The sequence below is a fragment of the Tetranychus urticae genome, chromosome 2 (genome assembly GCF_039701765.1).
Source record: "Tetranychus urticae isolate SD_2017Ah chromosome 2, NJAU_TeUrti_SD_1.0, whole genome shotgun sequence".
NCBI lineage: Eukaryota > Metazoa > Arthropoda > Arachnida > Trombidiformes > Tetranychidae > Tetranychus > Tetranychus urticae.
The window spans coordinates 11581026-11597601 of NC_142959.1; the positions used below are offsets into that span (position 1 = coordinate 11581026).

Below are 16576 nucleotides of genomic sequence, written 5' to 3' on the forward strand. Positions count from 1 at the left end.
CTATGGACAATCAAATTATCGATTGAAAGAACCGCTTTTTTATTAATTTAGGCATGAAATTTCGTTGGCCTCAGAAACCAACAATCATGAATGAGCAACCAAAAAAGAAAGGTCAAAAATATCACACAAACGGACACCAATTGTTTGGTATGAGAATAAAAAGGTTAACAGTTTGATTTGTCGCTTTAAAAAATATTGATTAACAGCTGCAATCAATTTGGTTTGAGTTTATCAAGGAGTCAGTCTATCACCGGGATAAATTACCGGTACAATTTCCAATCCCCAATCATGTTAACCACAATGACCAGGAAGAATCGGTGAGGCAGGAATTCCTAAAAGTACAAATAAAAGACCAAATCGACATTCAATTAATTTATGTATCCAATCACGAATAAAATTTTTTACCTCTTTGTAAAAGTCGGCAACGTTGCTCATTGAATCTTAATCTTTGAAACAATTTGTTTCAATACAAAACAGCTGCGGTGAAGAGGCAGGTACGGGAGGTTATTAATGAGGCTATATAACTCTGTCGTGAATGAGATCAGTTTGATGAAAATAATTTAATGAAAACAAATAAATATATTTGCTGTCCAGTTTTCACAGATTTAAATTGCATTTATATCTCCAGCCATAGATAATAGGATAAAAACAATTAACAGAAAAGCAGTTCCTAAGAAATCACCTAAAGCTGTCAAGATAGGAATCGAAAAATTATCAGGATCAGTTCCATTCCTCCACAAAAGTGTAACCAAATTGTGAGCAAAGTAAAGGAGAAGAGCGACCTGGAAAATGATAGAATCATAACCAACAATAATTATAAATCAATAAACCAGAGGCAAATGAAAAATGTTGAATAGATTTAGCGGAAAAATTACCTGAAATATTGCAAATACAAGGTAAATCGAGAAGAATAGAATGGTGATTTCAAAGCCAATGGAACCCTTTATCAATCTGAAGACAATGAGGTACAAAATGTGAGCCGGTAGAGATATTATAAGTAACACTCGAGCAGTGCTTATGTTAATGTTGGAACCAATGAAGACTCGATAAGGTATTAATAAATATTCAATACTAATAGGCAAGTGACCTGGTTGACCCTGTCGATGAAGATATGTTGATAGTCGGCTTGCTTGGACAGCGACTAGATTACCACCAACACCATTAATAACTGGTTGAAACAGGGCTAACCGTTTAAATTCAATAGTAGACACATCCAAGATGACACCTCCCAGACTTGAAATGAACATTGCCAAAATTATGGGGAGCCAACCTGGTGAGTGTATGAAGATACGATGAATATGAATGTAAAGAGAGAGAAATAAAGATTTATAAATGACTTACCGCAAGTAACAACATCAAATGTGTGTTCATTTTTCCATGCAGTGTATGTCCAAAAAGGGAGAAGAGTAAACAAAATTGCTATAATGATACACGAAGGTATTGATATTGTTCCTGGAGTAGCGTGATCTTGAATTAGCTGAGCAAATGAAGCTAATAAACTCAAGGTAACTAAATCGCCAATAGAAGCAGCTAAAGGCGTAGCAACATTATCTGGATCAATTTCAAATCGGTGGGAAAGAACGATAACACCAATCATACAGGCACCGAGAATAAAACAGGCAACATTTGCAGTCAACAGGGATGATGCGAGGAGAATTAGATTATTTTGCATGTTGAACGATCCTTTGGAGATTGCATTGGTGGATATGGCAAAAATAGAAGCCAGGAAAGCAACTACAGTAGCTTGACATTGGATTAGAGCCATGTTACCTTTAGCTAAGGAAAGGGTTGATTTTAGATCTTCCATGTGGCCCAAGTTTGCTTGTGTTGATAATCGAGCAGCCATGGTCATTTCTAAGTTGCCCTTAAGACCTAAAAGTGATGGAACTAGGATGAAGAGTTCACTAATTACTTTGAAAACGGGCCAATGTTGAACAATGTCAAGGATGAGACCAGCACCAACGTTACCAAACCCAGCTAAGGTAAATGCAATGCAAACCTGTAAGCTAGTCGAGAGAAGGGATGCAGATCTAGTTGAATCAGCCGAGTCGTCCATAGTTTGTCCACAGTCTCCACTTGTTACAACCACGGCATTAGGATCAACCAGGGACAAAATAGCGGTTTTGAGTCGAGTAAACACTCGACTAGGTTGGTTTGTTCGAGCATCATTATCAACATGAAGTAATGGAGCCTTTAGCGTGGGAGAAGACATGGCTTTTCTAGATTGACCATAGAGGATAACAGAAATACTGAGGATTTGTTGAAGTAAACCATTGAATGATTAGCAAAAAACTGCCACAAGTAAACTAAAAAACCAAACTACATAAGCAGACTAAACAAGCAAAAACACAAGCTACACAATAAAACAAAAGGAGGATTCCTCTCCAAAGTGTAGGATAGTGTTTCCCTGTTTCCACCCCCCTAAAAGCAATACTATGGATTTGGATTTATAAATGTCCAGTGTAAAAGCTGAAAATAGGCTGAAAATAATAGTGAAAGGACTGAGTTGCTTCTAGCTTCTCTTGGTGGTGTTCCAGGTGGTGGAAGAAGTGCCCGACATTCTGAGGTTTGTGGTCCATAACCGACACAAATGATATCTGGTAATCGAGACAAAGCCATTCTCAATAGGATATGGATAAACTCAACAGCTTCTTTACCACACTTTGATTCAACAAGTCATTAACTAATTAACATATTTTCAAGTCAAGTTGTTATTAAAAATTGTTAATGTAAATGTTGTATCAATCTGTATAATTTATTGCTAGATTAAAGCAATTTAATTTAAACAACCTTACCTGATGGATTCTGAGTAAATACCAGAAAATAAGAAACGCAAATATCTAACTTTAGAAACGTAAATGTCATGATTTTCCGTGTGTTTAAATTGTAACTGTTTGTATTGTAGTTGTTAGAAAATAAACTTTTCGATAAAAGAAACAATTGAATCAATTGTCATTTAAGCACAAGTTGAGAAAAATGGTCACCAACGGATAAAAATTTATTTCTTTCAAATTTCGACACTGAGTGTTTGTAGGAAAATAAACTGAATCCATTAGTGTCATTAAATTTGAAAGTTATGTCAATTTTTGAAAAATCGAGTTGGAGTTGAAACTTCTATCACATTTTGTATAATAATGAAAGCAGATTTTTTCACAAAACTCATTATTACTTATGTAAATTTTTATGAGCAACCAGAAAATGTAATTATATTGGTAAATTAAACTTCAAGTTTACTGTAAAACAGATCAGTTCGATTTTAAGTTAAACCGATCTATTTCCGTAACCATATGAGTTAGAGATCTGAAACTTATGATTAGTTTGCAAATACTATTAGAACACATGTTGCATAGAATCATTTTTCCAATTTTTCGACAGTTCCCAACATTTTGTCCATTAATCTAAAAACTTTAGACCTTAATATTTCGAGATTGGCATCACCTAAAACCATTATTATTTGACCAATTGTATCATTCACTAATTAATATAACTATTCAATTAAATAAATTTCCATAAGCGGGTTTGGGTGTCGATATTTGGGTTTTAAAGGAACAAGAAACAACTTATTTAACAAACTAAACTCATTTCAACCCATTTCTTGGTAAATAAACCAATTTTCTGGTTAAGTTTGCAAATGAAATGCAAAGAGTGATGCGAAATGCTCGAACATTTGAGTTGCGAGTTAAGACTAATAAGGGTTTGTAGGGACATGAAAACTCAGTCTATTGGTGCAATTAAATAATTCCTCACATAGATAGTTTTCGAGAAAATCGAGGTCAAACTTGAAACTTCGATCTGCTTTTGTACAATAATGAAAGCAGTTTTTTTCATTAAATTCATTGAAGTTTATGTTGATTTTTATAATCAACCAGAAAATGAAATTATTTTGAGCAATTTAATCCTATTTTTTCTGTAAAACAGATCAGTTCGATTTTTGCTTAAACCGATCTATTTCTGTAACTATATTAGTTAGAGATCTGAAACTTATGTTTCGTCTATGAAAAATCAATTCTATCCAACATGCAATGAATACTTTTCTCGATCTATCGATAGTTCTCTTGATATTGGCCGTTGACCTGAAAACTTTGGACCTCAATATTTCGAGAATGGTCGACTCTACAACCATCATTTTTTCAGCTAACATTTGTTTTTATCATGAGCTATAATGCTTTGAAATATAAAATTATTCAAGGTGCTACAAAGAAAGTTATAACATGTATTACTTATGTTATCAGATGCGAGACTTTATTGTTAAAGTCGAATGGTTACTCAAACACAAATCATATTTAATATAAGGATATTCGTTATTAAATAAATTAAGATTTATTTTATTTTAGCCCATGAATAAACCTAATGCTAGGTCAAGAATGAACACTGTAGGTACTACCATTCTCGAAATATTGAGGTCCAAAGTTTTCAGGTCAACGGCCAATATCAAGAGAACTATTGATAGATTGAGGAAAAAATTCATTGTATGTTGTGAAGAATTGATTTTTATAGACGAAACATAAGTTTCAGATCTTTGACTCATGTAGTTACAGAGATAGATCGGTTTAACTTGAAATCGAACGGATCTGTTTTACAGAAAAAATAGAATTAAATGCTCAAAATAATTACATTTTCTGGTTGATTATAAAAATCAACATAAGTTAAAATGAATTTAATGAAAAAATCTGCTTCAATAGCTGAACAAAACCCGATCGAAGTTTCAAGTTTGACCTCGATTTTCTCGGAAACAATCGATCGGAGGAATTGTTTGATAGCGCCAATGGACTGGGTTTTCATGTCTCTACAAACCCTCATTAGTTTTAACTCGCAACTCAAATGTTCGAGCATTTCGCATCACTCTTTGCATTTCATTTGCAAACTTAACCAGAAAATTGGTTTATTTACCAAGAAATAGGTTGAAATGAGTTTAGTTTGTTAAATAAGGTGTTTCTTGTCCATTTAAAACACAAATATCGACACCAAAACACGCTAATGGAAATTTATTTAATTGAATAGTATTAGCAATTAGTGAATGATCAAATTGGTCGAAGAGTAATGGTTGTAGGTGATGCCCATCTCGAAATATTGAGGTCTAAAGTTTTCAGGTCAATGTACAAAATAAAGAGAACTGTCGCTAAAATGATTAAAGTACTCTATCTATGATGTGTAGCATTAATTTTTGTAATCGAATCATAAGTTTCAGATCTCTAACTCATATGGTTACAGAAATAGATCGGTTTAACTTAAAATCGAACTGATCTGTTTTACAGTAAACATGAAGTTTAATTTACCAATATAATTACATTTTCTGGTTGCTTATAAAAATTGATATAAGTTATAATAAATTTTCTGTGAAAATCTGCTTTCATTATTGTACAAAATGCGATCGAAGTTTAAACTTTGAACTCGATTCTTTCAAAAACTGTCGATCGCGGCAAACCTTTGAATCACACTAATGAATTCAGATTTTTTGTCGGCACAAACTTATAGAGTCTAAACCTGAAAGAAATTGATTTTTACCTCGTTTTTGCCCATTTTTATTGCATAAATGTGTTGATGTAACTGTGAATATTTCGAGAATGCTAGACTTTACAGTCATCATCTTTTCACCGATTTCATTGTTTACTAACTAAGAATTCAATTCCATTCAATAAATTTCCATAAGTACATTCTGGTCATGATATTTGGGTTGTAAGTGTGCGAGAAACAACTGATTCAACAAAACAAACTCATATTAACCAATATCTTGGTAAATAAACCAATTTTCTGGTTAAACTTACAAATCAAATGCAAAGAGTATCGCCAAAGACGCGAACATTTGAGTGCAGGATTAAGACTTGGTTGTTTTGTGAAATGACATGAAACCTGTATCCATTGGTGCTATTAAATAATTCATCTCATGAACAGTTTTTGAGAAAATCGAGGTCTAACTTGAAACTTCGATCTGCTTTTGTACAATAATGAAAGCATATTTTTTAACATAACTCATTATTACTTATGCAAATTTTTATGAGCAACCAGAAAATGTAATTATATTGGTAAATTAAACTTCAAGTTTACTGTAAAACAGATCAGTTCGATTTTAAGTTAAACCGATCTATTTCTGTAACCATATGAGTTAGAGATCTGAAACTTATGTTTCGTCTATAAAAATCAATTCTTCACAACATACAATGAATACTTTTCTCAATCTATCAATAGTTCTCTTGATATTGGCCGTTGACCTGAAAACTTTAGACCTCAATATTTCGAGATTGGCATCACCTACAGCCATTATTCTTTGACCAATTTGATCATTCACTAATTAATAATACTATTCAATTAAATAAATTTGCATAAGCGGGTTTGGGTGTCGAGGTTTGGGTTTTAAATGGGTAAGAAACACTTTATTTAACAAACTAAACTCATTTCAACCTATTTCTTGGTAAATAAACCAATTTTCTGGTTAAGTTTGCAAATGAAATGCAAAGAGTGATGCGAAATGCTCGAACATTTGAGTTGCGAGTTAAGACTAATAAAGGTTTGTAGGGACATGAAAACTCAGTCTATTGGTGCAATTAAATAATTCCTCCGATCGATAGTTTTTGAGAAAATCGAGATCAAACTTGAAACTTCGATCATCTTTTGTACAATAATGAAAGCAGATTTTATCATAAAACTCACTATAACTTATGTGAATTTTTATAAGCAACCAGAAAATGTAATTATTTTGAGCAATTTAATTCTATTTTTTTTGCAAAACCGATCAGTTCGATTTTTGTTTAAACCGATCTACTTCTGTAACTGTATGAGTGAGGGATACGAAACTTATGTTTCGCCTATAAAAATCAATTCTTCACAACATGCAATGAATACTTTTTTTCAATTTGTCAATAGTTCTCTTGATTTTGGCCGCTAACCTAAAATCTTTGAACCTCGATATTTCGAGAATGGCCCAATCTCAATCATCTCTCTTTGAACAAACATTAGATGCTGTTATGGGCTATAGCATAAGATGACTGAAAACCAAAGAAATCTGAGGTAATTCATCTTATAGTGAATTTTCTTCTACATATCACATCATATGTTAATCAATTATTAAACCGCACAACTTAATTAATAAAATGTTATAACTTTTCTAGCAGTTTCTTGAATTGTATAAAACCTATTCATATCATAGCCCATAATATAGTCTAATGTTTGGTCAAAGAATAATGGTTGTAGGTGATGCCAATCTCAAAATATCGAGGTCCAAAGTTTTTAGGTCAATGGTCAAAATAAAGAGAACTGTCGATAAACGAAGAAAAGTATTTTATCCATGATGTGTGCTAATAATTTTCATGGACGAATCATAAGTTTCAGATCTCTAACACATAAGGTCACAGAAATCAATCGATTTAACTCAAAACCGAACTTATTCTTTTTATTTCGAACAGAAAATTTTTTGTCTCAAAATAAGGGCATTTTATGGTTTGTTGTTGATAGTTACATCAGGAAAATGAGTTTTATGAAAAAATCTGGTTCCATGATTGCACAAAAAGCTATCAAAGTTTCAACTATGAACTCGATTTCTTCGAAAACCATTGATCATAGAAGTTTTTTAATCATTCAAATAGATTCAGTTTTTATTTTCCTACAAACACTCAGTGTTTAAATTTGAAAGAAATAAATTTTTATCCGTTGCTGACCATTTGTCTCAACTTGTATGCACTTTTTTACATGCAATAGCATCAAATGAACAACCAAATTATTTATTGAAAGAACCTCTTTTTATTAATTTAGACATGGAATTATGTTGGCCTCAGAAACCAACAATCATGAAAGAGCAACCAAAAAAAGAAAGGTCAAAAAATATCACACAATCGGACACCAATTGTTTGGTTATGAGAACAAAAAAGGTTTACAATTTGATTTGTCGCTTAAAAAATTATTGATCACCAGACTCAATCGATTTGGTTTGAGTTTATCAAGGAGCCAGTCTATCGCCGGGATAAATCGGTGGTACAGTTTCCAATCCCCAATCATGTTTACCACAATGACCAGGAAGAATAGGTGAAGCAGGAATTCCTAAAAGTACAAGTGAAAGACCAAATTGACATTCAATTAATTCATGTATCTAATCATGGACCCAAAATTCATTTACCTCTTTGTAAAAGTCGGCAACGTTGCTCATCCAGTCTAAATCTCGTTGAATCAATGTCATCATTAACAGGATCAGTCCAAAGTCTTTCTGCTACAGCAGCAGCTCGAGGCCTAATAATTGATCAAAAACAAAATTGAAGACAAATTAAATTAAATACTCTATTAGAATCTAGACATTTTGTAACAATTACCATATTCGTGAAAGTATATTGGTGCCATCAGCAAATTCACTCCATAAACAAGCTTCTCCACCGATAACTCGCTTCTTCTCATCGGCGTCATCTGTTAAAATCGTCATGATTAAAGTATCGAAAATTAATTCATTTTCTTAACATATTCTTTGCCTTCAAAGTAAAATGACTCAAACTTACTTGTGAATGCTCGGGGTTTGCATTGATAATGTTTCTCCCAAAATTGTCCTGGATATGGATAGTTTATATAATTTAGGTACCAACAAGCAGCTATGACAACTCGATAACCTAAATAAACCAAAATTTGAAATTTTGAATCTATTTGTAATCCTAATTTGTGTGTAAAACATTTTAAACATGAAACACAGTAAACTAACCTTTACGAATGATTGGAGCTGCGTATTTATCCCAAGTTTCAAATTCCCCAAGTTCAGAATCTTTCCAAATCTCAACTACTGAATCTGGTGAAAGCTGTTGAACAAAAGATTTGTTAGAATACATTTTACCTTTAAAAAAACTTTCGGAAAAAATAATTGAAACCGACCTCAACATCATTGTCCACTGGATCTTGCCACATCATCACTTTATATTGCAGATCTTTGATGTTTTTCAATGTTTGTCGGACATAATGTTGCTCAACTTGATTCACTTTGGTCCAGTTATTTGCGATCATTAAAGCCTGTATATCAGGATTAGAGGTCCAACAAGCATAATATACTTCATCCATTCCCAAATGGATAAATTGATCTTTAAATAATCTCTTAATTTCAGCAAACAGTTGATGCATAAACTGGAAAGTTTCATTTCTCATTGGGTTAAGTATATCAGCATCCGAATGATGAGGAGGATTGGGAACACCACTTTTACCATCAACAAAACATGGAGTCAACAGTTCAGGATGAGATTTACCATAGACTTTGGTGTGACCTGGTGAATCAATTTCTGGTAAAACTCTGATTCCTCTCATTCGAGCATAATCAATGACCAATTGTACCTGTTCTTGTGTATAAACATGTTTAGAGGTATAAGCACCCGATGATGTTAATTCAGGAAACACTTTACTCTCTAAAGGGAAAGCTTGATCATCAACTAAATGCCAATGGAAAACGTTTAACTTGTTGTAAGCCATGGCATCCAAATTGAGCAACAATATCTTCAAGGGTATGAAATGCCTAGCCGTGTCAATCATCATTCCTCTGTATGGATATTCAGGCCAATCATCGATGAAAGTTTCATTTACAATACACTGATTTGATCCATCATCGTGGTAAACCAGTTGACTAAAGGATTCCAAACCTCTTAGAGCACCCCAAACTGTCTTGGCTTGTAGGATTGCTTGACTTGAATTTTTTGGGATAACCAGTGTGTACGATTCATCGTCACCCAATTGAGGATAGCCACACTCTTGAGGATTATCAACTCTAACCATTAATGATCGTAACTCAGGTCTATCCGAGAAGCCAACTGTTGATACGTTGAAATCTTGAAAAATGATGGGTCGATAGCGAGTTAAAGATGCGTCAAGAATATCACAGAATCGTCCATTTGTAGTGAAATAAAACTCCATTGGATTTAAAAAGAGTGTTTTCTCTGTTTGGTTTAGCTGTTTTGGTAATGGCCATGGTGTTCCTGGTGCTGGTCGATTGCCCTGTAAATTGAATTGTACAAATAATCAAAAATAAGAGCTGATAGTTTGGCAATAAGCTGTCAATAGACAAGCAGAAGATCTTTTGTCATATCGTCTGCAAAGTTTAAATCAAAGAGTCTTTTACGCTACTTTTAGCTGCATAATCAACAATTTAATTTAATTCAATAGTTAATCAAATGAAGGAAATTGACAGCTGTGAACAATCAAAAATCTGGTAACAATGAATGGATAATAAGTTTGCTTACCTGAAGAGGAACTCGAGCTTCAATCCAAGTAATGTAAGAATGAACAGTTGTTGAGCATAAAAGAAGCAAATTGATTAATAATATAATCATAATGTTGATTAGTGGGAATCACAATGTTAGTTGAAAAGAAACGAGAATTAGAACTAAAAATTCTCAAGTCTCAAGATTCTGTGAATTAGAGAAAAGCTTACATGAGACTTTGAGTTCGAGAGAGAAAGTGATTTCTATAAGATGAGAGTGAGTGGATTATGAGTAAGAGTGGAAGAGAGAAGGCAATATTTTACTGGTTAAACAAGTTAAAGTTGAGACGAGAAGATGACGGTTTGAAGATGGGCTTGTCCAGTCAATTTGTGTGCTAATGGCCAGTCAACCTTATTTTAGCTTTAACTAGAGGGTCTTCAGGTTAACAAGGTTGAGATGGAAAGTGATGAAGATAAGAGTAACCATTTCTCTATGATCGGTGATGTTGATGATGGCAAATAAGAGTGGGAAAAGATGAAGAAAAGGTTATTCCCCGTTCCAGGTTGACCGATAAGGTTGATACAATTAATCATCCTCCATCTTTCCATTTGTTTTTCAGGGCACTTTTCAACCTTTCAGACTCCTTTGAAGTTATAAACATATATAGAGACTTCAATGGATTCAATAACCTTTAATGCGTAATGAACCAGCTCTAGACTCGGTTGGGCTAAACTTTAATTAATATGTTCCCACGTAACTCCTAAATTGTGACCGATTGTTGAAAAACAACTAGAATTTTAAATTACCAATAGACTGCATTTTTTCCTAACCCAACTCAATCTCAGTCCATAATTGATCAGCAATGATTTTGGCTAATTACGGTTATACAAGCTTTTGAACAGTTTTCACGTGTTGATGATCTCAATTTGGGTGTAAATATGATCTTTAATTATTTACAGATTATCTCTCAAAGTTGAATGAATTTATGATATCATATGATAAAACAGACAATTGTCCCGTTGAATGAAATTACGTATGAAAATGCTATTTGAATGTAAATGATTGCAATTTTTTGATGATTGTCGAGGAAAATTTATTAATAAATTGACGACTAATCAACCATTTAAAGGCTAAAAATATTCAATATCAATCGACCAAAAAGCTGTGGGAAGAAGCGTAATGAACTTAACTACAGTCCATCAAATGATGATATTACTGGTTTACCCACTAAACCAGTATCTTGACCAAGATTTCAGTAGTTAATTAATAAAATATCAACATCAATAGTGTATAAATGTGGATTGTAAGTTTATAGCAAGGTTTATTAATGAACAATATTGTTGATAAAATTGATATAATTATTGTCTATTTACAATTATTTCATTTCAAATCTATTTCACATGATTCTTGATCGCATGTTTTTATTGTTGTTTGGGTTTTATTGCTTAATGTTTTTATTATCATTATTTTATTATTTTTACTAATGATGATGAATAGTTTAGTGCTGGTGGAGGTGATCAGGATGGTAGCAAGTAAAAAGTGCTAGAAGATCAAAATTTCAATTAAGGTGATAATTATGACTTGATTTAATTGCACCTTCTGTACAATTGAAAGATTGGAGTTACAATGGAAAGTTGATGCCCCAAATAAGGAAGAATGTTTATCTATTTCTGTTGATTATCATAACTTGGACAAGGCAAATGACAAATCTTCCGGGTTGATTGCGTCTATTTAGGAAAATGAAGAGAACAAGATTAAAAATTGAACGTAATTTTATTATAATCAACTTACTAGGACTCAAATTCCTTGTGAGACACCAAATTAAATTCAACGAAGAAACAAAAAAGTACTTGTAGAAAGTATTGACGTGAGCTTCAGCACAAATCGATCAAAATGGTGTATACACAGACAACAGCTCTGAATAATCGAGGCATATTTTTTGGGCAAAATTTTCAGCAATTTTCGTCTATTTAAAGAAGAAACAAAAACAAAATTGGTATCCACAAAAAAACCAAAGGATGTGTGATTAAGATTCATAAGCCGCACTTGTAATCATTGCCGATGTGAATTGGGATCGACGGATACCGGCTGGTTCAGTGTCATTTACACTGTAAATTTTACAGTTCGTCACAAATAGGCAGTGCCATCTATCGATTGTTTTATGCACTTTTCATTTTTCAGATTATGATCAGGATCAAAGAGTAAAGAAGAAGAGATAGCTCTCCATAGGATTCAATGAGAAGTTTAGTTAGCGGTCCTCAACGAGAGGCGCTCAAATCAGTCACTTTTTCAATCTCTTTCAATTTAATTTTAATCTAATTTTTTATCTAATCTATTAAAAATACCTTTAAAGCGCCCTCGCCAGAGCCACTTTGTAAGCTTCACAAAATTGTATTGAGAGAAACCCAAAGAGTAAAGGAAGAAGAGACAGCAATTCAATACAAAGTCTGAACCAAAATTTTTTTTTGGTGTCAGAAGATGGCGCGAGAAAGAGACTCTTTCTTTTTACTTTCTTTACATATTTTTTACTCTCTTTTTCTCTTTCTTTTCTCTTTCTTTTCATCATCAAAAATTAAATTAAAACAATAAATGTCAACATTAGAAAAGGCTTTTTTGACAACTTTTCAATGTTTTCAATGTCATTTTAATTGATTTTAATGATTTTGATGCTATGATTTCTTATTTAATGATATATTTGTGATGATTGTGACAGAAGAATGTCTTTATAGCTAACAAAATCTAAATTGATCAAGCAAAAGTCTATCAAAAAGTTTTCATAGTCAATCAATTAAGGTTTGGGACTATTTTGGTTACTCTGCTAATAAATAAATATAAACTCGAATAAATTCTGAATTCATTGATTTTACGGGAATTCACCTTCACATAAAGCAAATGGTGAATGAATTGTCGTTAGTATAATGTTGGACATATCTATCGGTTAACGAATTTACCATTAAATTATGAATCTAACAGCTGTAAAGAATAAATTCAGAATTTATTGGCAGGGAAAGTTTATCGTAACCAAAATATTACCGAAACCTTAACACAATGACTATGAAAACGTTTTGATAGACTTTTGCTTGATCAATTCAGACTTTACTAGTTGAAATGGCATTTTTTCTGTTAAATCGTCATGAATTTGTCACTTATAAGAAATCTAAGCATCAAAATCATCAAAATCAATTAAAAAAACATTAAAAACATTGAAAAACAATCAAAAAAGCCTTTTCCAAAGTTAATATCAATTGCATTAATTAAATTTTCAATTAAAAAAAGAAAGAGAAAAGAAAGAGAAAAAGAGAGTAAAAAATTTGTAAAGAAAGTAAAAGGAAAGAGTCTCTTTCTTGCGCCATCTTCTGACACCAAAAAAAAATTTTGGTTCAGACTTACTATTGAATTGCTCTCTCTTCTTCCTTTACTCTTTGGAGAAACCTCTTCTCCTTTACTCTTTGATCAGGATTTATGCTCACGCAAAGTGGGTTCACGTGAGGAATACTCCTCTTGTTTTCTTGTGCAGTTTGCTTGTGCAGTTTGTGTTGATTGCTTGTTTATTTTAGTTTACTAGTGTAGTCTGCTAACCATTCAATGGTTTACTTCAACAAATCCTCAGTATTTCTGTTATCCTCTATGGTCAATCTAACAAAGCCATGTCTTCTCCCACGGTAAAGGCTCCATTATTACATGTTAATAATGATGCTCGAACAAACCAACCTAGTCGAGTGGCCGCTCGACTCAAAACCGCTATTTTGTCCCTGGTTGAACCCAATACCATAATATGTGGAGACTGTGGAATACCCATTGACGAATCGAATGATTCAACTAGATCTGAATCCCTCTTCTCGACTAGCTTACAGGTTTGCATTGCATTTACCTTAGCTGGGTTTGGTAACGTTGGTGCTGGTCTCATCCTTGACATTGTTCAACATTGGCCCGTTTTCAAAGTAATTAGTGAACTCTTCATCCTAGTTCCATCACTTTTAGGTCTTAAGGGCAACTTAGAAATGACCATGGCTGCTCGATTATCAACACAAGCAAACTTGGGCAACATGAAAGATTTAAAATCAACCCTTTCCTTAGCCAAAGGTAACATGGCTCTAATCCAATGTCAAGCTACTGTAGTTGCTTTCCTGGCTTCTATTTTTGCCATATCCACCAATGCAATCACTAAAGGATCGTTCAACATGCAAAATAATCTAATTCTCCTCGCATCATCCCTGTTGACTGCAAATGTTGCTTGTTTTCTTCTTGGTGCCTGCATGGTTGGTGTTATCGTTCTTTCCCACCGATTTGAAATTGATCCAGATAATGTTGCTACGCCTTTAGCTGCTTCTGTTGGCGATGTAGTTACCTTAAGTTTATTAGCTTCATTTGCTCAACTAATTCAAAATCACGCTCCTCCAGGAACAATATCAATACCTTCGTGTATCATTATAGCAATTTTGTTTGCTCTTCTCCCCTTTTGGATATACACTGCATGGAAAAATGAACACACATTTGATGTTGTTACTTGCGGTAAGTTATTTATACTTCTTCATTTCTCGTTCTTTCCATTCATTTATCTTGGTTATTCACCAACTCAGGCTGGCTCCCAATAATTTTGGCAATGTTAATTTCAAGTCTGGGAGGTTACATATTGGATGTGGCTACTAATCGATTTGAACGTTTAGCCATGTTCCAACCGGTTATTAATGGTGTTGGTGGTAATCTAGTCGCTGTCCAAGCAAGCCGAATATCGACATATCTTCATCGACAGGGTCAACCAGGTCGCCTGCCTATAAGTATTGAATATTTATTAATACCATATCGAGTCTTCATTGGTTCCAACATCAATATCAGCACTGCTCGAATGTTACTTACGATATCACTACCGGCTCACATTTTGTACCTCATCGTCTTCAGATTGATAAAGGGTGCCACTGGCTTTGAAATCACCATTCTTTTCTTCTCGATTTACCTTGTATTTGCAATATTTCAGGTAATTTTTCCTTTGAATCTAGTCAACCTAAATTATAATAGAACACTATTTGCATTTCCTCTGATTTATTGATTTATTTGTTGTTAATTTGGGTTATGATTCTATCATTTTCCAGGTCGCTCTTCTCCTTTACTTTGCTCATAATTTGGTTACACTTTTGTGGAGGAATGGAACTGATCCTGATAATTTTTCGATTCCTATCTTGACAGCTTTAGGTGATTTCTTAGGAACTGCTTTTCTTTTAATTGTTTTTATCCTATTATCTATGGCTGGAGATATAAATGCAATTTAAATCTGTGAAAACTGGACAGCAAATATTTATTTGTTTCACTTAATTATTTTCATCAAACTGATCTCATTCACGACAGAGTTATATAGCCTCATTAATAACCTCCCGTACCTGCCTCTTCACACCTCTCAGCTGTTTTGTGAATTGATATAAAAATATTTTAATGATGTATTAATTTTTATCGAATCAGATTAAATGGACTAGTTTTAATTATTATATTACGACAAAAGTCTCATGCTGAAAAATTAAGATACCGACCAATGATTTACAATGCCAATGAAATTTTCCATCATAAATTCAACCATCAAATACAAGGATCAGGAACCCGATTACAATAACAATCAGTTCATGGAAAAGATAAACAATCTGATTGATTGAGAAATATTTCTACACAATAGTCAAGCCTATCAAGATGAGGAATATTTAGCTAAGTTGTTCCATGAAGGAAATAATTATTTGTTAAAAATGATGCTCTCATCGTTAAATTATGATTGAATATGTATCATCATTTTGTAAATTCAGGTAATTTCCGGATTCCAATGAGGATAGCTGAGTTCATGTCATGAGATGAGGCTTGACTTTATTAAAAACCAGCAAAAAAGTCTAATGACCAGTTGAGTGACCTTATCTTGATTCTGCATTATAAACTTGAACGGTTAAAAAATGAACAAAAGTTGATTGTCCTATGCCATTTTTTAACGGGTACATAATTGAACATCAATTTACTTGATCTCTACTTTTGTTGAATAGGTTTGAGCTTTGAATAGATTGGTTCAGGTTGATTTAGTGAATATTTTCACTACTTTTTATCACTGATTTATTAATGATTTTAATCTCAAATAAATTATCATTAAACACATTTCAATTCTAGGTTAGAACAAGATTGAATCGGATTAAAATGAGGGTTGGTTGATGAAAAAAACGATTAAAAATAAGTCTTCTCCATTTACAATGCATATATTTATTTATGCTCAGCAATTGTCTGCCATTATTTTCATCGTTTCTTGGTCAAACAAACATACTTAAATATCCCTTGGTAACTAAATAAATTAACAATCAATTATTGTAGCTAATTGTTTAGTGCATATGTGTGTGTGGCTACACTACAGGCTTAAGTTTTCAGTGATTAGGTTTCTGATTGCTGTTGCTAACAGTTGCCCG

General features: G+C 33.1%; 3 protein-coding genes across 3 annotated transcripts; 1 reads left to right on the forward strand and 2 right to left on the reverse strand.

Moving 5' to 3' along the window:
• Positions 1–15: 15 nt before the first annotated feature.
• Positions 16–2379, reverse strand: LOC107359891 (solute carrier family 41 member 1-like). Its single transcript, XM_015926477.3, has 4 exons — positions 1342–2379; positions 876–1270; positions 406–782; positions 16–332 (listed from the first exon to the last, which is right to left on the reverse strand). The coding sequence occupies exons 1-3, from the start codon at positions 2210–2212 to the stop codon at positions 606–608; spliced, it is 1443 nt and encodes a 480-aa protein (XP_015781963.1). The 5' UTR covers positions 2213–2379; the 3' UTR covers positions 16–332; positions 406–605.
• A 5272-nt stretch (positions 2380–7651) lies between these two features.
• Positions 7652–10399, reverse strand: LOC107360093 (beta-hexosaminidase subunit beta). Its single transcript, XM_015926715.3, has 7 exons — positions 10191–10399; positions 8842–9945; positions 8675–8768; positions 8478–8585; positions 8298–8388; positions 8108–8217; positions 7652–8031 (listed from the first exon to the last, which is right to left on the reverse strand). Exons 1-7 carry the CDS (start codon positions 10278–10280, stop codon positions 7931–7933), a joined length of 1698 nt encoding a protein of 565 aa, XP_015782201.1. The 5' UTR covers positions 10281–10399; the 3' UTR covers positions 7652–7930.
• Positions 10400–13674: 3275 nt separating this feature from the next.
• Positions 13675–15631, forward strand: LOC107360026 (solute carrier family 41 member 1). The gene is made up of 3 exons (XM_015926642.3): positions 13675–14663; positions 14732–15126; positions 15242–15631. The coding sequence occupies exons 1-3, from the start codon at positions 13799–13801 to the stop codon at positions 15416–15418; spliced, it is 1437 nt and encodes a 478-aa protein (XP_015782128.1). The 5' UTR covers positions 13675–13798; the 3' UTR covers positions 15419–15631.
• The last annotated feature ends 945 nt before the right edge of the window (positions 15632–16576 follow it).